Here is a 25,165-nt window from a genome sequence, read left to right as displayed (position 1 = left end):
GAGATCAGTGTCAGGACCTCCTCCCTGTAAGCAGCTTCATCATTGTTTGTTATGAGCCCCACAATAGTTGTGTCATCAGCAAATTTGATGACAGTGTTGGAATTATGGTGTGCTACGCAGTCATATGTGTATGTATGTGTAAATAACTACAGAACTGCTTCATATGAATAAAAGTTCAAACATTATGAGACGTTCTAGGTCAAAATCTGGCCTGTAATTAGTCTCGCTGCATCAAATTAAAGGCCAAAGCAGGATATCAGCAGAATCGATATCATGAAGTCAATAGATACCATGCCTAATTATTAGTATCTGAGTTTTTAAATTTTTTACAACCCTAAGGAATGACTAAAAAACACTAACTCTAATCAAGCTACGTATACATATCGTAACAGATAAAAAGATTGTAAAGCAGTTCATTCCTGTACGATAAAGGTTGTGTAAGAACAGTATGTGTAACCTGGTGCAGCTTCTCTTTGCAGTCTCTTTCACTGTTCCTCAATAATTCATCCATTTTCCTGCAGAGTGGATCCCAGCGGTGCAACCACATTAAGATCAAATCCATCTGAAGACTCTGTACTCGCTTCATTGACTCCCGTATCAAGGATGCTGGTCGGTGCATGTGAAGTTGCGATAACCACTGGAGGTTTGACTCAATATTTTTAGACCTGAAAAGTTACATAACGAAGAGCACATGTTATATTATTTTCTGATCTGTTATATAATGTTTTTTCATCACAAACAGACCTGGAGTTTTGTTTTGTTGCATTCACACGTTTTTAACACTCACATCCTACAGATTTGGATTGAGTTCTTCTCTTAAACGGAAAACACTCACTGATGTCATGTCATAATTAAAAATGTAACGATATCCAAATCTCTCAGTACGATATTATCACGATATGCATCTCACGGTACGATATTTATTGCGATATTTTGGAGAGGCTGATATAATTGTAGATGGGACACTTTTTTGCATTTAAAATACCATGACAAGATTTTTTGTGTGAATTATTTCCATCATAATCTATCAAGGATTCATGCATCACGAATTTCGGACTTCCGGTCATCGCGCAATGCATACTTGGACGGTTCCTCCGAAAAAGTGAACATCAAACTGCTATGTTTGATTTCCCATTGGGATGCGTCTATTGTCAAAGTCGGTCTTTTCTAGTCTTTTGAACCATATCGCTTTTGTTTCTGGTTCTGATATTGTCATATTTTAGTTTTGGGATTCGGACATTGTAATTGTGTGGTTGTTGGATGTTCTAACAGCGGAAAACGGCTCGAGAACTGGGCTTCGGAAGTTTGCGAACTCCATAACAGCAAACGGGAATCAGATCTGCGTGGTAACCTTTGTCTGCCTAAGAAATCATCCCGAGTTTGCAGTGAACATTTTGTATGTGGAGCACCAACAAAGCAAAATCCCGATCCCTCACTCAATCTCGGTAATGAATATAAAACACCAACGCCAAAGCGAAAGGCACCAACTGTTCACCAAGAAACACCTTCCACTGCAAAGTGACCAAGACGTGATGTTGCTGTAAAGTCACAAGAACAAGAAAGTGCGAGCTCAGTCTGCTTGTCTTCTGCACCTCTCGCTTAACAAACGGGATCCCGCTTTCATGACGCTCCACATACAAAATGTTGGCTGCAAACTTGGGATGATTTCTTAGGCTTTTTTTCAATTCCGTTGGGAAGGGAAACAGTTTGAACGGAGGTTTGCAATCACACACATCTGATTCCCTTTTGCATTTATGGAGTTTGCAAACTTCCAAAGCCCGTTTCTTGAGCCATTTTCCCCTGTTAGGATCCAACAACCACACAATTATGAAGTCAGAATCCCAAAGCTAAAATATGACAATATCAGAACCAGAAACAAAAGTGATATGGTTCAAAAGACTTGAAAAGATCGGCTTTGTCAATAGACGCATCCCACTGGGAAATCAGTGGGAGGTTTGATGCTCACTTTTTCGGAAAATCCTTCCCAGTATGCATTGCGCGATTACCATGGCTTGAAGCTCAAAGAGTACATTTTGTGTAATATCGGATCTTTAAGTGCTCAAAGTAAACCACAAAAACTAAAATCTAACCAAATTAAGATTCCTTGAATTAAGAATGTTTTATCTGATTTTGATTTGAGTAAATTGACAAATGGAACAAGACTTTTTGTACTTAAAGGTTGTATAGAGGATTTTTTAAGGGAAGAGAAATACAGCGACAGTCCTTTTTTCAAATGTTGTGCATGCGTGACACCACCTTCCTCCTCCACAGCTCCCGCCTCTTTACTCTAGAAATCACACTTGTTTACAGCCAGTGCGTCTTCAGAATTACTGTTGAAGTGACCTGTCAGTGACGCGTCAGTTTTTAGACCCTTCATCTGCTTCAGTCGTGCAGTCGCTGGAAGGAATCTCCAAGAATCACCTCAATTTGGTTTTGCTCCTTTTCCCCTTCTCTTCTTCTTTCAGCGACCTCAAAAACTGACTTTCTTTTGCGGCGAACCGGTCGTCGATTCTCGTCCTCCATCTCAACAAGCTTTTTGCAAACTGAGAGGAAGCTACAGTTTAAAAAAGCCTCTAAGAACCGCTGCATAAACCACATAATCCCCACGCACCGGCGAGTCAGTTACACTAGAAACGTAGGGAGTTCGATTAACAACCTAACAGCCAATAGATAAAGAGGGAGCCTCGTTGTCTATTGGCTGATGTTTGTCTGGCCTCACTACGTCCACAGTTGATAGATTTTCGTTCTTTTTTTTTTTTTGGTCATCATAATTACAAGGCTGCTGCATCTCTGTATTGGTATTTTAAACTTTCATTGACAATTTGAAACAAAAAAAAAATCCTCCATACAACCTTTAATTCAAGCAACATTTTCATATTTTAAGAAAAACACACTTATTCCATTGATAGATCAGTTTACTTTACAATTTGAATCTTCTCAAATCAAGTAAAATTTTCTTAATTTAAACTTGTTGCTTTTTGTAGTGTATTTTATCCCAGTGTAAGTCATTTTGTTCACCGGATTTGACCTATCCTCCTTTGAAACCATTAAACAATTGCAGCAGTGTTTTACTAACAACGATTATCCTCTGTGGTTTCAAGTGTCTTAAATTTGGTGGGAAAATGTGGTTTCATCTTTACAATGAGCCAAAGCTAATCCTGCGGTCACTGCACTCCACCCAGTCGAGAACACGGTTTTACTGAATGTTTAAGTCCAACTATAACACGCTGTAGTGATGTCACATACACTGTCATTAGCACATCATTTCAGTTCAGCTTTGTTATTTCTGTGTCGAGATCCTACTTCAAAATCACCTCATCCCAATTTCGTGCTACGCTGTGTTCTCCTGTAGACACTTTACCCACTTTTAAGGATTATTATGCTTTGTTTTTTGTTCTCATCTATGTTTTAATTTTGTTTCTTCATCAAAAGCATACCTGGAGTTAAGGCTGTGCAATTAATCGAATTTTGATCGCGATTTCAATTTGTGTGTCAAATTATCTCCAAACTCAAATAATCGAGTTGAAACGGTTTACGTGCTGGAGAAATTGAGGTTCGGTTGTGCAACATAGAACCCGCAGCAATCGGCACGGTTCTAAAGTCCGAGTGTGAGGCTTACCAAAGTTTATTCTGGGATATTTTTTTTTATATAAATGAGTGTATTTATTTTATTTTTTAAATATAGAGATTGTAGAACAGCTGGATATATAGTTTATTTTGGATATATTTATGTTTTTCTATGCCTTATGTCATGTTCGAAGTTTATTTTATTCATTTTATACATCGCAAAACTGCTCCAAGGTACAAATCAATTTGAAAGTTTTGCATAAATTATCAATAACAAAGTGATTTAGGGTTTTGTTTTTTTGAGAGAGAGAAATGCTGAATAAATGCATCATGTAACTAAAAAAAAATTAAAAAATCGTTAGAATAGTGATTTCAATATTGACCAAAATAATCGTGATAATGATTTTTTTCCATAATCGAGCAGCTGTTTGTTTAAAATGCCTTGACAAGACTTTTCTTCTGTCATAATCCAAATAAATAAGATTTAAAAGTCCTTATTTCTTCATGTACTAGTAATTGGCACGAAAATGGAGCAAAGGATCATGGTCTATGTAGTTCCCTCTGTTTTGTTTTAGCTACATTGCTACACTATAACTATTAATTTAAGTAAAGAAACATGTAATTCAATATATTATGGTATTATTCTACCCTACAAAGGCAGAGAGCCGTAACATCATGTCTGGTCAAAAATGCGTTGATGTCATTTTTGGGGTATTTGAAACCTCTTTTGAATAAAGATCGTGAAAAATATTGAACTCAGAATTTACCTTTGACCTTATTTGTCAGTTCCTGTACTCGATCTTTGTATCATGAGCCAAAAATAAGGAGTCGTGTAAAGGCAAAACCTCTCGCCTCCTTTTTGTCTCGGCCTTGGCACAGGGTCTTAACACAGTAAATAAATAAACCTTTGTATTCAATTATACTTCAATTATATTTAATGTGAAAGTATTGGGTGTATTTATTCATACTGTACACACGATACTGCAAAGTCACTCGTCTGTCAAACTGTTGAACTGTGTAATTGTCGCCGCATCATCTTGATCAGAAATAAACAGGAAATCTAAAGCTCTTCTAGACAATTTCAAACAAACCCCACGATGACTCGACTTGACGTGTTTTTCTTACAATGGATGAAGTCTGGGGAAAATCAAACAAATAATGATCATGTCTCTTTTACTTATTTTTGGCTCATAACACAAAGGCAGAGTACAAGAACTGACAAATAAGGGTCAAAGGTAAATTTTGAGCTCAATATTTTTTGCATACAAATATTTCTTCATTAGAGCAACTAATTGTCAAATTTTGGAAGCCCTGCCTATTATACTTTTGTCTGGACAAAACTTTAAATTGTCAGTTTCCCACTCTGGTGAGTTAAACTCTTTTGCCTTTTTAGGGCAGTATTATGAGACTTTTGATACAATATCATGATATTTCTGTTATTATTATATCCCTATTGCATATAGCCCAGATATATTCAGTCTTACTATATTTCTGTGTTATTTATACATACACACATATAATTATGTCTTTTTTTTTGAGGCCCTTTTGTTATGTTTGGTACTTATTTTGAATTTATTATTCACATTTAAATTTTTGCTCTTTATTATTATAATATAAATGTGATAGTCCAATGAGGTTCATTTGGATTTCTGATAATTTATGTTATTAGGTTCTTTTCTCTGACGAAGAGTTTGTTTTCATACCTGACAGTTTCGACTGCTCAGTCACAGTTTTCCTCAAAGTGGTCATGTGATGTTGCTGTGACATGTCGGTCAGCTGATTTATACAGGTTTTGGCGATGTCTTCCTACCAGTGGAGGCAGGACAGCGCCATCTGCAGTCCTACTTCCTCAGGACAGTATCCCAGGTGTGTGTGAGTAAACAGGACCGGACTATAAACTGGGACGAGGGTTTTTTTTACTCTCACACACCTGGGACACTGTCCTGAGGAAGTCGGACTGCAGATGGCGCTGTCGTCCTGCCTCCACCTTGGGAAGACAGCACCAAAACCTGTATAAAAGACACGCCACAGCAACATCACGTGACTCTGAGTTAGACCACAGGGAGCAGTCGAAACTGTCAGGTGTAAAAAAAAAAAAAACCTCTTATGCTGAAAAAAGAACCTAATAATAACAAATAAATGTGATGTGTGGGCTACTCTGTCCCATGTGGATCAATAAAATTCGAACCATTTTGTTCAAATAAATGCCTCCAGCTTTAAGTGCTCTTGTTATTTCACTCCCCCACTGTTTTGGCTCTGTTATCACTGTCTTAAATGGACTATCCAAAGTGCCCAGTGGACTTTTATGCTAATGAACCCAAAACGCGCGCTCTCAAAGCTCTGGCTAAAGCGTCACTTCACTTCACTTCACTTCACTTGGGTCTGGGAGTCGCTGCTGTCTGTCTCCATTACGGACGAATCGGTTCTCTTGACAACTGCTCCGGATCGCAGGAATAACTCCAGTGTTTAGTAATGAATGAGTCACCGTGCGCCGCCGCTGAGGAGGACGGAGGCGTGCGGCCAACTGTAGCTCTCCTCCGCGCTCTCTCTCCTCCAGTACCCACCTCTCCCCGGTCTCCAATCTTTCAGTATCCAGCCGGCGCGCAGAGAGGGAAGGGAGGGGACTGAAGTCTGCTCCAAACTGCGACTCCTCCGCGTCGTGTCTCCCTCGTGTAGGCGCACTGTTCATCGGGCCAGCCTCCTCCACGCCTCCCCCGCTTCATCTCTCCACTCCATCCAACCAAACAACCGCATTATTCCTTTTTTTTTTTTTTTTGGTTTATCCGTGCCAACGTGAGGAAGCGTGCCCGCGTTACCGACGTGGTGTATCGCCTCCAGGCTGCAGCGCCGCGCGAAAAAAGCAACACACGATATCAATTTGAGATAAAAAAAACTTAAGGCATGCCATCCGTATCGACTGGAAAGACATTGTTTTGGGTAGAAAATCGCTTCGTTACTTCTTGAGTCGACGCGAAAAGAAGTTGCAGCAATGGAGCGGACGCGTAACCACGACGCCGGAGTCACGTACTTGGGGAAAGCCGACGAAATTGACGGAGTTTACGATCTGGAACATCTGGAACATCTGCCGCCGCTACTCGAGGATGAGGTGGGTTCAATGGTCGGAGTAAAGCGTGGGATTTATTAGCGTTGTTGTCGTTGCTGGCGAAATAGAATCGTATTTTTTGGCTCGCTAAGAAAAGCTTGGACATGTTTCTAAGCCATGTCGCTCCAAAAAGTAAACCAGCAACTTATGACAACGTAAAAATGTTGGTTTTCTATTACGTAGCTGCTTTTAATGTTACGATATCATGTTTTTTTGTGTGTGAAGAAAGATCACGATTTCACGAGGATTCAGAATTCTTGCCAACTCAACCAAACATCTTTATTAAATCAAACTTTCTGAATGATGAAGTTAAGTTAACGTGACATAATTAAGTTAAAATCACGTATTTTTATGTTTACTTTGTAGAGGATTAGATTAGATTCATTGGAATGACTCAAATTCTTGACATCGTTACTCACAAGTTTTTCTGTCGTCTACTTACAATGATCAAAAGACCAGAAAAAAAAGCTTTGGGAATCGTTTTAATGATTTAGTTTGCTGTGCAGCTGTAATTTTTATTGTATGATTTAGGTTTGCTTTCGTTTTTGCTTTACTGTGCTGATGTAATGGTCCAGATGCAGTAACTAGGACAGCTGGGAAGTGTAAGACAGCCTGCTCCATAACATTTCAACGCAGTCTCCTCCGAGTCTAGTTTGTTTCCACTGCTCCAAACAAACCCATAGATCTATGAGTGTGTACTTGACGTTATTATAACAGTCCAACACATGTTAACATGCAGGGTCCCGCCTCACATCCTGCTGACATGTAGTAGGAGTAGGTTTGTAGATGTGTTGTCATCACTGGTACGAAATCAGGACTGAAGCTGTTTCAAAAAGAATCCTGGATCTTAAAGGTGTCACTTTTATGGTGGGGGGTTCGCGATCTGGTTGTCTCTGTGGTGATGTTATTGGTTTGCTTGGAGTGTTCCGCAGTATGGCATTAAACTTCTCTATCTCCATGGAGACGTGCACACAGGGGGCACCTCCAGGCCGAGTTAGAAGTCAGATCTGTAAGTAAGAATGCAGCTTTTTCAATATTTCAATCTGTTTTTAAGCAATAACAAATGAACGGACAAATGCAAAATGGACATCTTTAATGCCATACTGTGGAACATTCCAGGTAGAGCATAAACTGTATAAAGAAGTAGACAAAGGGAGTCTGATGTCACCCATAACCTTCGGCTCCAGTCAAGTGAAGCTCATGAGGCTTGCGGTTATAGGGGCAAATTTGGTGTCATTTCCGTATTAGAAACAGGAATGTATTCGTGGACAATATGGTAGGGGTGTAACGGTTCACAAAAATCATGTATGTATGTATGTACCTTGGTTTTGAGGTCATGGTTCTGTTCATTTTTGGAACAATATGGGAACAAAACCATTAACATTATACAAACGGGAAAATAAAATAAATGCAAAGTGCTGCTTGCTGATATTAATAAGTTAAATCAAATATTCTCAAATAAGCAACAAATGTTTGAAATATTATAAAAAATTAATTCCTTGTAAACAGTAAACAAAACTGACGACGACCATAGTTTTGTGAGGATTCATGTGGTTCGAAGGGACATAGTCAAGGTCGGGGGCAATTGTTGTCAAGGTGGCCGCCCTAACTATAAAGCACTGGGGTAAACGCTGCCACCCCAATCACATTCAAGTTCCCTCAAGAATATTAATGAGCGTGTAGCTGAACATCTTGTGGAGGAATGTAAACGCACACAAATTGCGCAAACTCACTTGTGCACAGCCCTGCACCGAACCTAACGTCCCGTACCTAATGGTTCGGCACGAATACATGCACCGTTACACCCCTACAAAATAGTACAATAAAAGCACGTGGATCATGTAGAGCAGGTTACTAAGAACATTTTAACACCAAAATTGGGCCTGATAGCAGCAGTTATTGAAATGTTTTCTCAGTACAAAGTGAATTTGAACTGTTGTCAGTGGAGCCAGAAGTGCGTCCATGCTCACTTCCGATTTGGAACGCTGTGACTACCGGGTTAACTATTTAGCTTTTTATATATACAGTCTATGAGGTAAAGGAATAGCATGGAGACAATTAGGTAGCCCAAAAAAGTTACAAAAAAAAGAGGATTGATGCCACAAGAACTGTCCATTTGTAGTTCCCTGAAAGTAGCCTGTAACTTTGTCCTTTGTCTACAGACACACAGTAAAAGTCCAGCTTGCACTCCTCCACTCTATCATTGTGAGTTACCATAAGCCTCTGGAACTGCATTACAGCCAGTGATGTCAGCTCATACCGGGCCAGTAATGGAAAACAGAACCAATATGTCAAACAAATGCATCCAATTAGATCAGGATTCAATGCACAACTTTCCGTAACATGGTTGTCAATGAGTATAGAGTTTCTGTTTAGGCTTATTTGCGTCTGGCCCTTGTTGCCCTTCACTCTGTAATCATAGAGTCCAATATAAAACTGACCATGACCAGCTTCTCACACGCTGCAGAAAAGCCACTGTACATGATTTTGGCTGTTTTTAAAGTTCCCATGTTACACTCTTTTCTGATCTACAGTGTGTTAAAAAGTCCTTTCCTCATCTCAAACAGACCTGGAGTTGTGTTTTGTTTCATTCACACATGTTTAATGCAAAAACGCTCCATATTTAGGCTTAGTTCTTCTCGCAAACTGAAAACACCCGTTCTATCTTGTGATATCATGTGGAAAAACAGGAAGTGCTCTGCTGTGTTTTTAAATTTCACAAGAATTATTTGGATAATTTGAGCCCTGGTATTCCTAAACAACAAGTAGAGCTGCTAACTTGAAAACCACTGCTTAAAGGTTGTTTGGAGGGTTTTTTTTTGTTTCAAATTGTCAATGAAAGTTCAAAATAGCATTATAGAGAAGCAGCAGACTTGTAATTATGATGACCAAAAAAAAAAGGAATGAAAATCCATCAACTCTGGACATGGTGGAGCCAGCTAAACCTTATCTATTGGCTGTTAGGTTGTCAATCAAACTCCCTGCGTTTCTACCGTACATGACTCGCCGGCGCGCTGGGATTACGTGGTTTATGTTCGCCTCTCACATACGCAAGACGCTGTTTACTCGACCAACGCAGCGGTTTTTAGCGGCTTTTTCGAACTGTAGCTTCCTCGCGGTTTGTACGAAGTTTGTTGCGACGGCAGACAAGAATTCGCAACTAGTTCGCCGCAAAAGAAAGTCAGTTTTTGAGGTCGCCGAAAGAAGAAGAGAAGGGGAAAAGGAGCGAAGCCACACTAAGGTGATTCTTGGAGATTCCTTCCAGCGATGGTGCGACTTAGGGGTGTGCAAAAATATCGATATATCGTATCGTTTAATGTGATGATATAGTATCGATATCGTGGGCTACCGTATCGATATATCACCAAGAGTATATTTGCGTGTGTTTTACTAAATTATTTTGTTACAGTGCTACAGTTTTTTTGCTTGTAGAGTGAAAGGAAACTCATTTATGCGACACATTTGACATTTTCACTGTTTTGAGGATTAAAATGTTTGTGTTTCATATGAATTTTGCACAAGAAGTGGTTTAACAAAGACTTTTAATATCACAGCCATGATTTAGCCTTTATTTTTTATTGAACTGTATCGAATCGATTTGGAATATATCATATCAAATCGAAAGTGCGCTGTATCGAGATATGTATCCTATCGGCAACTTCGTAATGATACCCAGCCCTAGTGCGACTGAAACAAACGAAGGGTCTAAAGACTGACGCGTCGGTCGCTAAATTACTTCTGGACAAGAAACTTCAACAGTGATTCATTCAATTATTGGAGGTGCAGCAGCTGTAAACAAGCATGATTTCTAGCGTAATAAGGAGGTGAGAGGAGGCGTTTATACTTAAGGAGCTGTGGAGGAAGGACAAACAATTGCTGTATTTCTCTTTCCTTGGAAAATCCTCTGTACAACCTTTAATGACAACACAAAGAACAGAGCATTTTGAGCTTTAGAGATGAAGACAGACTCATAAATAGGGTTACTCAGATGTGTGACTTAAACAAAACACTACTCCAGGTCTGTTTTTGAGGAGGTAACAATATTATAACATGACTCGAAGCTCAACATGACAACATGACTCAAACAAGAGTCAGTGTTTTCGTAATCTTGGACCTTTATGCAATGCAAAACAGAGCCAGTTCATTTTAAATGGTTTGCAGTGGTCCTCACTAAGGCTGTGCAATTAATCGGATTTTGATCGAGATTTCGATTTGCGTGTCAAACAGTCTCCAAACTCATATAATCGAGTTGAAACTATTATTTTGGGATGTATTTTAAATTTTTTTTTAAATGTAAAGATTGTAGAACAGCTGGATATAGTTTATTTTGGATACATTTATGTTTTTCTATGCCTTATTTCATGTTAAAAGTGTATTTTATTCCTTTTTTTTTGTTTGATACCTCGCAAAACTGCTCTAAGGTTCATATTCATAGTGTATATTGATTTTTAATTTGAAAGTTTTGCCTAAATTATCAATAAAAAAGTGTTTATTTGAGAGAGAAATGCTGAATAAATGCATTGTGTAACTAAAAAATAAGCATTTGAATAATCCTGATTTCATTATTGACCAAAATAATCGTGATAATGATTTTTTGCCCCAGTCCTCACTTACCTTATGTATTCCAAGCATCTTAATTATTTACCTAAATGAGTTTATAAAGCAGAATTTTGTTGAGACAGTGAAACTAACAACAACTAGCATGCTATCTTTCACTTCCTGACTAACTGACCTGAAATTGCTTTATAATTACAAACAGACAGCACACAGGGGACATTTTTGGACCTAAAGACCTGCGTTTACCGTATGTTTGTACGAGGGCGAGACACATTTTACTCAAATACATGGGAAAAAATAAATAAATTGTACTAGAGACTCTTTGTTGTGGCGGATCTGTGGGTGTGTTAACCATTGCACAAACCCCACACCACAACTGGGACTTAACTGGAACTAGACCAGGACTTAACTGGAACTAGACCAGGACCAAACCAGGTCAATGAGCCCTTTGAGAATTATAAAACAGATCATGCTGCGTTTTGTTTAAAGCTTGTGGACGCCCACTGTTGTTGCTAATGAGCCTCTGTAACGAGTCATTTACATGTATTTGAAATCAGGCATATTTAACGTACACTAATTAAGACGGCACTGGATCTGGAGCGGTCAAAGCGTCATGGGAAGTTCACCAAAACAAGCAGCGAGGAACAACACGGTGTAACCTGTTTACAGATAAACATTGGCCATAGTCTTGTGTATGTGCAGTACTAGGAATGTAACAATAATCGAAATATGATCTGTGATACTGTATCGTCAAAGGTTTTCAACTTAAAAGTATAAAAAAAAGAGAGAACTACACAAGTTATTAAGCACTTTTAAGTCTTAATTCTCTGTTAATCACTCAAAAATATCGCAATAATTATCGTACCGTGAGATAGTGTGTTATTCAAGACCGCACCAATCGAGACCAAGACCAGTCCAAGACCACAGGGTCCTGAAACCGAGACAAGACCGAGACCTCTGAGCGTCAAGACTGAGACAAGACCGAGACAAGACCGAGACAAGACCGAGACAAGACCGAGACAAGACCGAGACAAGGCCGAGACAAGAGACAAGGCCGAGACAAGACCGAGACAAGACCGAGACAAGACCGAGACAAGACCGAGACAAGACCGAGACAAGACCTAGACCTCTGAGGGTCGAGACCGAGACCAGACCAAGACCTCTGAGGGTTGAGATCGAGACAAGACCAAGACCTCTGTGGGTCGAGACCGAGACAAGACTGAGACAAGACTGAGACAAGACCGAGACAAGACTGAGACAAGACCGAGACAAGACTGAGACAAGACCTAGACCTCTGAGGGTCGAGACCGAGACAAGACCAAGACCTCTGAGGGTTGAGATCGAGACAAGACCAAGACCTCTGTGGGTCGAGACCGAGACAAGACTGAGACAAGACTAAGACCTCTGAAAGTCGAGATCGAGACAAGACCAAGACCTCTGAGGGTCGAGATTGAGACAAGACCAAGACCTCTGAGGGTCGAGACCAAGACAAGACCAAGACCTCTGAGGGTCAAGACCGAGACAAGACCTCTGAGGGTCGAGACCGAGACAAGACTGAGACAAGACCAAGACCTCTGAGGGTCGAGACCGAGACAAGACCTCTGAGGGTCGAGACCGAGACAAGACTGAGACAAGACCAAGACCTCTGAGGGTCGAGACCGAGACGAGACCAAGACCTCTGAGGGTCGAGACCGAGACGAGACCTCTGAGGGTCGAGACCGAGACAAGACTGAGACAAGACCAAGACCTCTGAGGGTCGAGACCGAGACGAGACCAAGACCTCTGAGGGTCGAGACCGAGACGAGACCTCTGAGGGTCGAGACCGAGACAAGACTGAGACAAGACCAAGACCTCTGAGGGTCGAGATCGAGACAAGACCTCTGAGGGTCGAGACCGAGACAAGACTGAGACAAGACCAAGACCTCTGAGGGTTGAGACCGAGACGAGACCAAGACCTCTGAGGGTCGAGATCGAGACCAGTCCTCTGAGGGTCGAGACTGAGACGAGACCAAGACCTCTGAGGGTCGAGATCGAGACAAGACTGAGACAAGACCAAGACCTCTGAGGGTCGAGAGCGAGACGAGACCAAGACCTCTGAGGGTCGAGGTCGAGATCGAGACAAGACCTCTGAGGGTCGAGATCGAGACACGACCAAGACCTCAGCCCCTTGAGACCAAATCAAGACCATATTTGTCATTTTCTACATTTTGGCACATATATATCCATGTTTTTGTAATGTTTTTATAAATCTATCTCCATTTGATCTGCACTTAAACATTTCCACTGGCACTTTACAGAAAACAACTTCAAAGTTAATCAAGTGTTTTTGTTTATTTTTTGTCAAGTTCATAACATTTACAGTTACATGATCTTACTGGGTTTGCAGTGATGTCGAGCAGCCTTTGCACATTTACTGGCCTTAATGAAATATGATCACACTTGACGAATGTGTCAGACCTCGAGTCCGAGACAAGACCGAGACCAAGCGCTGTCAAGACCGAGACAAGACCCACTCCAAATACACTGGAGTCCGAGACGAGACCAAGACTGTAAGAAGCGGTCTCTAGGCCGGTCTCGAGACCTACGACACTACCGTGAGATGCATATTGTAAAAATATCGTATCTGTTTTTTTCTCCTCGCAGCCCATATCTAATGAGGTTATAAAACAAATAGGCCATGGTTGCAAAAAAAATAACACTTACAGTATAAACCATTTGAACAATTTTGGACTTTTCAACCAAAATTTTCAACTTCATGCCAATTTCTTATAATATTTTGAAACTAAAATGACCAAAATCTTATCTCTAAAGAGGAATTCACATGGAATGATCAAAAACTGCATGAGCTCAAACAAACGAGGAACTTTATCTGTACTAAATCAAGACAAAGACCAGATCAAATCCAAGAATTCTCAAAGCTAAAACAATATTTAAACGTTAAATGTGAAGTTTTCTTAAATTTCATCACCGAGACCTGTGTTCAGCTACATGAAATAAAATTATTCAAACCTAATATTCATTCGTTTTACTGACACTAATTCAGTGACGCCCCAGAACGCGATGAACTCAAACAGAGCTCTTTGTGTCATGATGTGACAGTAATGAAACCACAGCGGGAGAGCGTGTTACAGGTATCAGCTTTTAACCCCCAACCAGGCACAAATCCTGCTGCTTTTGAACGTAACGATATCGTGAACTACAAAAGACCAGAGTCGACTGAAGATCTGAAAACTATTAATGTGTCTCACCCAAACTGCACCAGAGTTTGTACAAAAACAACTCTTTATGCAAAAAATAATGTATATGAAGATGAATTAAAGTTTGGAATCATTAGTTTAATCTGCCTTTTTATTAGGGATTCACCTATTGTATAGATATTGGATTCCAAATATCTGTTCTTCCAATATCCTGATAGGACATATACAATAATGTAATTATAAGACTATTTACTGGTCATATTGGGCCCAGAAAATCTCATAATATTTGAACTTTTATTTACATAAAGTTGTTCTACCTTAGAGACCTTAGAGATACATACCAGCTACAAAACATATTCGGATCAGTTTTGTCTTGTTTTATTTTTGTTTAAAGGAAATAAATGATGTTCTCAGTCTTTGCTCCGGTACTGGTTTATATCGGGGATCGAAAGATGCTTAAAACCGCAGCATCAGAATCAGTATCAGAACTGAAAAAGCTGGATCATTTGTCCCTACGTTTTATATGTAAATGTCAAAAATACAAAACCTTTCGCTGACTCACTTACTCATTAGTTCGCTTCTCATTTGCCAAATCCTTATAATCTAAATAAAATAAATTAAAATAAATATAAAATATAAATTAGCCACTAATTTATGTAGACTAAGACTAGCCCTGTAACAATAAGAGATTTTGCTGGACGAATAATTGACCGAGAAATTATTGCGATAAACCCTAATACTGACATTTTGAGACCAATTTCAACTAATATAACGATAATGGAATAGAAATGCAAAAACACCCTTTCAAAGATCAATAAACTTGACTTTCTAAAGAACATTTAACACTGCAAGACAACCAAAAACAACAGAAATAAATAAAACAGACTTATTACCTGGTCCCCGAAGGCTTGACCAGGTTTTGTATTCACCTTGTATGTGTGTGTGTGTGTCTGTCCACCCATAATAATTCCGCCATTTATGGACCGATTGTCACTAATTTGGTACGTGGGTCAAGCCCTCGTGCCCGATGCTGCAAAAACAAAAGTTTGGTGACGATCCGAGGTCATTTGAGGTCACATGGGTCAATTGAAAAGTCACGTCGTTATAAAGGATCGGCAATTTCTGAACTATCTGAGGGCTAAAATATTCGCACAATCATCACACAAGTTGGCACACACATAACCGGGGCACACTGGATGTTACAGGTTGAAATCGGTCACGGTCAGTTGAAGGTCAAGGTAACCAAAGTCAAAAATGCATTTTTGGTCATAACTCCATGAAGGATCGAGCTCGAGCAACTGGAGTGTCTCAAAATCTCAGAAAAAATATTATGTATTTATAATTCTATGCATTTGTATAGTAAAATGTGGAATAGTTTTTGAGATAATCACTAATTATAACAGTTCCTTTCTCTTTCAGTGTTTGCCGTTAAAATTCTAATTGGATAAAAAATAATTTCCATTTCTTTTTCTGGTGACACACAACACACTGATCTACAGTCACACAACTAACATACACACAACTCATGAAAAATGACATTTTCTTTACACACTAGTAAACACAGACATTCTCACATGTGACCAATATCACACAAATGTTCACGGGCCTGTACAGATACACACATTGCATTGTGGATATAATGATCATGTAATATGGGCTGGACTCCTCATAAACTGCTTCTGTGGTGATGAATTGTCCCCACTGACGCCTCATGGGGACCAGGTTGATGTCTCTGATTGAGTTTGTTAACATATGAATAGCCTAATGTAGTCTGGCTTACAGCATGGACTTGTTAACAAAAAATGCACTTGGGGGAAACAAATAAAAATAAAAAATTAAGTCCCTGTAACAAAATTTCCCTTAAAAGTTACTGTAGTCATTGCCTTACATTGGAATATTGTGGCTCCTCTCTGTGGCTGCTGCAGTGAGCCTCATCATTTTGGTCTTGAAGTGTTCGTATTAACCCGCCCTACCTGATCCTATTTCGCTGTCTGGTATGGAAACGAGATGAGTCAGTCGAAAGCGAAAGAACCCTTTTGACATTCAGTCTCTTCGCTAGAGAGACGAGGAAAACAAACAAGCGTGCGAATAGAAATGATCGCGCCTGGAAAAGTTACGAAGCCCGTTAAAAGTTACCGCGTGATTAATAGATTTACTGATTATCGTTACAGGCCCGACTAACACTCCATCGCCTGATTAATCTTCTAAATGCTTATAACAAAGCCCAAACTCTGCTCGAACCGCAAACTTTCACTGACAGAGGAGCAGCTGTGGACCTCTCAATTAAAAACACATTAGCTGATCGCCGACGTTTACAAATGACAACGCCTCAGTGCTGATTAAAAATGTATTAATCGCACAATCCTTCCTTGGGGTACTTTTATCTGCGACCACTTGATCCAGTAATATCTCAGAGACGGTGTTGGCTTTCACCTCTCCAGTCGCGTGGACCTTGCAGACAGACTTAAATAGGGCAGCATATAGAAGCAGCAGGGGGTTGGAGACTTGTAACTTTCTTCTGCGCCGTTCCCCGGGGAAGACGTCTATATATGGGGTTACTTTGTTCTGACTGAAACTGCATTTTTGGCCCTGTAATTGCGATGTACTGACTCCACTATATCCAGACACTGCTGCATTACCGCCGCACTAGAGCCGCGGAACATAGGCACAAACATAAGTAGATCTATACTTCATTTCAAAAGTTTGGGAGAGTTTCTTACGGTATATTTACTTCAATATGGTGCAGCTTACAAGATGGAAGCAGCAGAGTTTGTGGATAAAAACAACACTTGGGAGCATTTCTAGGTTAAGAAATAAACTAGTAATAAAAAGTGAGTTTGTGGAATTGGTAAATATGTGTATAAAACCTTTAAAGCGATGGTCAGTTTCAAATTAGACTGAATACAAAAGATCTCAAGCTTTCCACACTTAAAAAATACCATATTATTGTATTTTTCGGACTATAAGGCGCACTTAAAATCCTTTAATTTCTCAAAAATTGACAGTCGACGACCTTATAATCCAGTGCGCCTTATGTATTAATTCTGGTTGTGTTTACTCTCAGTCAAACTTAAAGCACAGATTTTTACCTTGACTAAAAGAGCAGGTAAAATAATGGGTGTGGCCCCAAGCTCACTTCAGCACATTTTTGAGGAGACTGTTAGGAAGCTCAGCAGGAAGGTGATCAATGACCCAACCCATGTTCTTCACAGTCAGTTTGAGTTGATGCCGTCAGGCAGAAGGTACAGGGTCCCAAACTGTAAACTGAACAGATTCAAACAGTCCTTTGTGCCACTAGCTGTTAAACTGCTAAACTCAGATAATGCAGTTAAAAAATATTTATAAAAGGCTTAGGGATTGTGCAATAATTAAACCTGCACATAGGCTAAGGGAATGTGCAATAATTAAAACTAAACCTGCACATAGGCTAAGGGAATGTGCAATAATTAAATCTGCACATAGGCTAAGGGAATGTGCAATAATTAAATCTGCACATAGGCTAAGGGAATGTGCAATAATTAAATCTGCACATAGGCTAAGGGAATGTGCAATAATTATAACTAAAACTGCACATAGGCTTAGGGAATGTGCAATCAAAACTGCACATAGGCTTAGGGAATGTGCAATAATTATAACTAAAACTGCACATAGGCTTAGGGAATGTGCAATAATTAATAGAACAGAAGAATGCAAGGGTTTGCCTGTTAAGGATAATTTAAGGGTCCTGTTGGTGCATCACTCGTGGTCATACTGGTCTCATATTTACTTTGTTTTATGGTGTTTGTTTATGTGCTGCTTTGTGTTGTGTTGTCCTGTTTTTTTGATAAAACATGTTACCCCCTGTCCCAAGACAAATTTCTCCCATGGGAGACAATAAAGGATTATTTATCTTATCTTATCTTATCTTACTGACCTCGAACGGATTTTATGTGGTACACGGCACTCAAAAATCTGTCAAAATGTTTTAGTACGACTTCAGTAAGCCGCACAGCTTTTTTGTCTGAGGATTACGGCTTCTATACTCAGGAGCCTCGCGGAGTAAGTTGTGCAAGTTCCGACAGAAGCTGAACCGCATCAGTGCACAAGGAGCGAGCAGTTTTTTTCAGCGCTTATAGTTTATGCAAATGAGCCATGTGGTTTTAAGTTTTGTTTCTGTAGAACGTAAACAAATGTGTGCAAAGCTGCATTAAACACATTATTACTCAGTGTATATTTGAGTCCTCCTTGTAGGAAATAAAAAAAAAAGCAAAGTTAAATTATTAAAATTATTAAAATTAAGAGGCAACGCCGGGTGAATCTGCCAACAGATCGTGGACGCCTGAACTAAGGATCAGTCTCAAGTGTCGTCCGTTTGCTTCGCTTAATGTGCTTTATAATCCGGTGCACCTTATGTATGAAAATAGACGAGAGAATTCAACATTATTGATATTGCGTCTTATAATCCGGTGCGCCTTATAGTCCGAAAAATACGGTACATATTGTCTGGTTTATGTTATAATGTTTCTTCATCACAAACATGCCTGGTGTTGTGTTTTTGCGCTTAACACACAAAAGCTGGATGTTTAGGCTGAGTTCTTTTCTCAAACAGGAAACAGCCATGTGCTCGTACAGGACTTGGATCATATGGTTGATTTCAGCCCTGGAATTGGCTAAGAACTTAAACTATCCCTGCATAACATCACAAGGCGAAACAGAGCATTTTGATCTTTGGAGATAGACTAAGACGAATAATTCAGGATTACTCAAACATATGTGAATGAAACAAAACACAACTCTAGGTCTGTTTTTTTCCAGTGATAACAGCATTATAATATGATTTAAAGCTCACAAGAGTCAATTTTGCTTAATATAAGACCACTCAGGTATAGGGGACACTGTGGTGGAAAGGTATGGAGTAAGAAAGATTTCAGACATGTTTGTGTGCATAGGGTAGAAATCCATGCATATTTGGGAAATCGGTGCATATTTGGCTGTAGTTGAGCATGAAATAAATATTCATAAACTTTCTAATGAGTCCAGTCATACATAAAATGTGTTGTGTGTATTTTATCCATCAGAATATGAATTGTAAAGTTATGACATCAAGAATTACAATGAAAAAAAAAAAAAATGATTACGCTTCATTACGAATACGAATTCACAGACACGACTTTACTGACAAAAATTCGTCATCGCTTCAGGTGCCGAACTTTTGCGCGGCATATGAACTGAACCAGGACTGAACTAAGACTAAACCAGGTCTAAACCAGGTCTAAACCAGGAATGAATCAGAAATGAACCAGGACTAAACCAGGTTTAAACCAGGTCTGAACCAGGACTGACCCAGGACTAAAACAGGACTAAACTATGTCTGAACCAGGACTAAAACAGGACTAAAACAGGTCTAAACCAGGTCTGAACCAGGACTGAACCAGGTCTAAACCAGGACTGAACCAGGACTAGAACAGGACTGAACCAGGACTTAACCAGGAATGAACAAGGTCTAAACCAGGTCTAAACCAGGACTAAATCGGGACTAAACCAGGTCCTGACCAGAACTAAACATAGTCTGGACCAGGACTAAAATGGGTCTAAACCAGGTCTGAACCAGGTCTAAACCAGGACTAAACAAAGACTGAACCAGGACTGAACCAGGTCTAAACCAGGACTGAACCAAGACTGAACCAGGATTAGAACAGGACTGAACTAGGACTTAACCAGGAATGAACAAGGTCTAAACCAGGACTAAACCAGGTCTGAACTAAGACTGAACCAGGTCTAAACCAGGCCTGAACCAGGACTGATCCAGGACTTAACCAGGACTGCACACGGATATTTCTGAAAGCGGTTTTACTCCACAGAAAGTGTAACTTGACTTTTACAAGCTTTTAATCCTGTCCTAAAAATGATTCATGCACGTTTGAGTGATCCAATATTGTCCTGAAAATCTCTCTTTACCCCCTTTTCCCAATCGAGAATACAGCGCTACACGAAACAAAACCGGCAACTACAGTCAAGTTTACTTTGAAGCACTGATTAATTAAGAGTTGACACTGCGAGGAAATTGTGTTATTCTCCCTGACTTTTATGGCACAGAGCAGCGCCTCCGGAGGGCACGGAGAGTGTGTGGTCTGAGGTTTGCTTTATTGCTTGCTTTGTGGTGATCCTAAATGACTTTATAATGTGTTGAAGATTCTTGTGTGTGTGGGTGTCCAAATTTCCATGATGGACCGGCTGCGAACGAGGACACTGAACTGCTAAGATCATCATAAAAAACTGAAACTAAGATCTTAGGGATGCACCAGTAGTTTTCCAGTTCCAAAACCAGTATCGATACCAGTGTCGGGAAGGGAAATGGCGCTTATTTTTTATTATTTAACCTTCGAATAATCACTGAACGGCTTTGTATGAATAAAAAATCAAACCTCGTGAGATGTTTCAAGCCAAAATCAGCCTGTAAATCATCTTATTACATCCAATTAATGCTCCAACGAGGATATCGACTTAATTTGTATCCAGCAAATTTCACAGTATCGGTATCGGCGCATCCCTAATCGATACTGAAAACAAAAGCAAACAAACAAAAAAAAAAATCACAGGATAGTAACTTTTCTCGCTTGAATGGCGTGATATCAAAACTAGTGTAAAAATGGTAAGAAACTACCATTATTCTTACTAAAATTACGTTTTTTTAAATAGGGATGTAACAATAACCGTAATATCGTGATATCGTATCGTCAAAACTCTCACAATACATCGAATTACAAGTCTTTTTACTTAAATGAATCGTTTTTGTGTCTTTCTTTGTGATTTTAATGTCATTATTATTCTGTAAAGCACTTTGAATTACTTTGTGAATTATGAATTGTGCTATACAAATAAACTTACGTTGCCTCGCTAAAAAAAACAGAGGGAACTACATAGACCATGATCCTTTGTCAGTATCCTGCTGACACCGGTACACGATTGTCTTTGTTGGGTTGACCTTTTGGCTGATTCTTTCCAATTCCTCCAAATAGATTGTGAATGTCCATGTGATATGAGGGATCTTTTACTGTTTACTCTTGACCAACACGTATTCTAAACTTTTAATTGATGAAAGTGTCCACCTTTGGCAGATGGAACAGCTGACAGTGTTGGGAAGGTGACTTTTAAAATGTATTCCCCTACAGATTACAGATTATATACCCCAAAATGTAGTTTGTAACGTAATCCATTAAATTACTTAAAGTGAGTAACGTAATCTGAATACTTTGGATTACTTGGTTTGCTGTAGAGAAGCAAAGACCAGGATATCTTCACATAAAATGATTTGTCTGCTAAAAGACAATGAAAAACCCAGACTTTATTTAACTAAATAAAAAATAGTATTGATAGAACAAGTTTAGTCTTGTTAAATCCTGTTTGAGACATAGTTTAGACCTGGTTTAGACCTGGTTTTAGACCTGGTTTTAGACCTGGTTTAGACCTGGTTTTAGACCTGGTTTTAGACCTGGTTTAGACCTGGTTTTAGACCTGGTTTAGACCTAGTTTAGACCTGGGTTTTAGACCTGGTTTTGGTTTAGACCTGGTTTAGACCTGGTTTTAGACCTGGTTTAGACCTGCTTTAGACCTGGTTTAGACCTGGTTTAGACCTGGTTTTAGACCTGGTTTAGACCTGGTTTAGACCTGGTTTAGACCTGGGTTTAGACCTGCCTGGTTTTAGACCTGGTTTTAGACCTGGTTTAGACCTAGTTTAGACCTGGGTTTAGACCTGCTTAACACCTACTTTAGACCTGATTTAGACCTGGTTTTAGACCTGGTTTTAGACCTGGTTTAGACCTGGTTTTAGACCTGGTTTTAGACCTGGTTTTAGACCTGGTTTTAGACCTGGTTTTAGACCTGGTTTTAGACCTGGTTTTAGACCTGGTTTAGGCCTGGTTTAGACCTGGTTTAGACCTGGTTTAGACCTGGTTTAGACCTGGTTTAGACCTGGTTTTAGACCTGATTTTAGACCTGGTTTTAGACCTGTTTTAGACCTGGTTTTAGACCTGGTTTTAGACCTGGTTTTAGACCTGGTTTTAGACCTGGTTTTAGACCTGGTTTTAGACCTGGTTTAGTGTCCAGCAATGAGTGGAATTACCGGAAAAAAAAAAAGGGATATAGTCCAAAATGTGAAAACAGGAAAATACCTCTGTGTAATCCATTTATTTCAACAAAGTAACTGTAATCTTATTACAACTCACTTCATCAGTAACTGTAACTGAATACAGTTACTCATAATTTGTATTCTGGTTACGTAACTCTGGTACATGTAATCTGTTACTCCCCAACACTGACAGCTGAACACACTCGTGGCTCGTTCTTTTCACAACAGAAATCAAATATTCTTCAGAAAGTTCTTCCCAAGTCTGTTGCAGAAGTTTCCATAAATGTGTGGCACTTGTAGGTTGCTTCACTCTTCTGTCCAGTTCATCCCAAACCAGCTCCATGGGGTTTAAGTCTGGACACTGTGCTGCTGGACTCTCCATGTTTTTAAGTTTATCATCTTGTTCTTTTTTCCTGAGGTAGTTTTGGCAGAGCTTGGACTTGTGTTTTGTGTCTTTTATTTGAACAATCTCTGGTTGTTCAGTTTTTACCTTTGTACCATTTCAAGCTCTTCATTGGACTTGCACGACTTGAATTGCAACAAATAACTGGAACAATTAGGGCGTTCTAAAACTTTTGACCGGTAGTGTATAACTCATAGCTCAGTGAATCTGTTTTTATTTCATGTTTAATAGTATTGATACTAAAAAAGTCCAATTCACAGGACAGAAATGAACCTTTCCTGAACAGCTGTAGAATAATCTTGAGCTGTATCAGAACAAGTATAAAAGCACATAGATTAGTATACACCAGAGGACATAAGGCATAAGAACAAGAAAGTACTACAATTTAATGTCTAAAAGCTAGGGATGTAACAATAACCAAAATATCATGATATCGTATTGTCAAAGTTCACATAATAATATCGTGGACCATCACAATATATCGAATTACAAGTCTCTTTGCTTAAATTAAGAGTTTTGGTGCAGCAATAGTTAGAAAAAACACAGAGGGAACTACATAGACCATGATCCTTTGCTCCATTTCAGTGTAAACTACATGAAGAAATAACAGTTCAAGCACTTTTAAATCTTAGTTCTTTGGATTAAATCTTGTCAAGGCATTTTAAGAGGAAAAAGTCGCATATTAACAGTTTTGTTAACCTCCGCAAAATATCGCAATAAATATCGTACCGTGAGATAGGGCTGGGTATCAGTAAGAAGTTGCCGATACGATACAGACCTCGATACACAGGCCACGATATGATACATATCTCGATACAGTGCACTTTCGATTCGTTATGATATATTTCAAATTGACTCGATACGGTTCAATAAAAAATAAAAGCTAAATCGTGGCTCTGATACTAAAAGTCTTTGTTAAACCACTTCTTGTGCAAAGTTCATATGAAACACAAACATTTTAATCATCAAAACAGTGAAAATATCAAATGTGTTGCATAAATGAGTTTCCTTTCACTCCAGAAGCAACAAAACTGTAGCTCTGTAACAAAATAATTTAGTAAAACACACCTAAAAATACTCATGGTGATATATCGATACAGTAGCCCATTATTTCGATACTGTATCATCACATTAAACGATACGATATATCGATATTCCGATATATTTGCACACCCCTACCTTGAGATGTATATCATGAAAATATCGAGAGATTTGGATATCTTTACATCCCTAATCATGAGCTTTCCCACGATATCACAATAAATATTGTACCGTAAGTTTCATACAGTGACAATATCGTATCGTGAGACTTGGATATCGTTACATCCTTACTAAAATCACATTCTATTGTCTAAATAAAAAGTATTTTCATCTTTGTGATATCGATATATTCCTATCGAAATAGAAATTTTTGTATCGTGACAACACTACCAGCTGAACAATTCTTTCTAATTTACATTGAGAACTAGAAAAGCACTACCAAGGACTACCCCCATTTTTTATATAAATTGCCTTCTGGATCAGATCCGGATCAGCCTTTGGAATATGAAAGAGGATCCCATTGTCCATCCCTGAGTCAAATTTCATGGGGTTTGTTTAATAATTAACCGAGATACTGAGAAACAAAATTTTTGGCCCCATTTACCACAATGTTAACTAAAATTTCAAAGTGATCCAGAATCCAGGATTTCTTCCGGATCACCCCCAAAATGAAATCAGTTCTTCCTTTTCACATTTCCAACAAATCCTGAAAATTTCATCAAAATCGGTCCATAACTTTTTGAGTTATGTTGCTAACAGACAAACAAACAAACAGACAAACGCCGGCAAAAACATGGTAATAATAAAATAAATACATTTTGACCAAATAAAGGTTGAAACATAGTGACTGAAGAGTTTTAGATTGAGAGTGTGCGTCTTAAAATCTGTTTCGTTGTTGGTAATGTCGAAAAAATTGCTTTATCCTTCATTGCCCGTAGACTTTAGGTCCAGACCAGTTTGGCTTGGCGCGGTGACATGTTATGAGGCAGTAATTCACAACAAAAAAAGTTTAGTATTTCATAGTTCAACAGCGTCAACATTTTCCCTACTGAATTATCTGCAATCAGGAAGCCTTAAATAACCTTCGTTGACCCGGATGGAGAGAAATTATAGGTTGTACTCGCGCTGGAACAGAAATCATCCTTTTAAAGCCGAGCCAGTCCGGACTCCACTTGACCCTGTAAATCCTG

General features: G+C 39.1%; 1 protein-coding gene across 1 annotated transcript in view; it reads left to right on the top strand.

Annotated features, from left to right (window-relative positions):
• The first annotated feature begins 6,236 nt into the window (after positions 1 to 6,236).
• LOC129411526 (kinase non-catalytic C-lobe domain-containing protein 1) overlaps positions 6,237 to 25,165 on the top strand; it is a 173,848-nt gene continuing 154,919 nt past the window's right edge. The window contains exon 1 of the mRNA XM_055162597.1: positions 6,237 to 6,673. Coding sequence (XP_055018572.1) covers positions 6,557 to 6,673 — 117 coding nt within the window. The 5' untranslated portion in view covers positions 6,237 to 6,556. The remainder of the gene's footprint in view (positions 6,674 to 25,165) is intronic.

Source organism: Boleophthalmus pectinirostris, unplaced genomic scaffold (genome assembly GCF_026225935.1).
Source record: "Boleophthalmus pectinirostris isolate CB_2022bp ecotype Guang Dong unplaced genomic scaffold, ASM2622593v1 HiC_scaffold_5, whole genome shotgun sequence".
Taxonomy (NCBI): Eukaryota; Metazoa; Chordata; class Actinopteri; order Gobiiformes; family Gobiidae; genus Boleophthalmus; species Boleophthalmus pectinirostris.
Note: the sequence above shows the minus strand (reverse complement) of the source record. Positions and strands in the feature narration are given on the sequence as shown.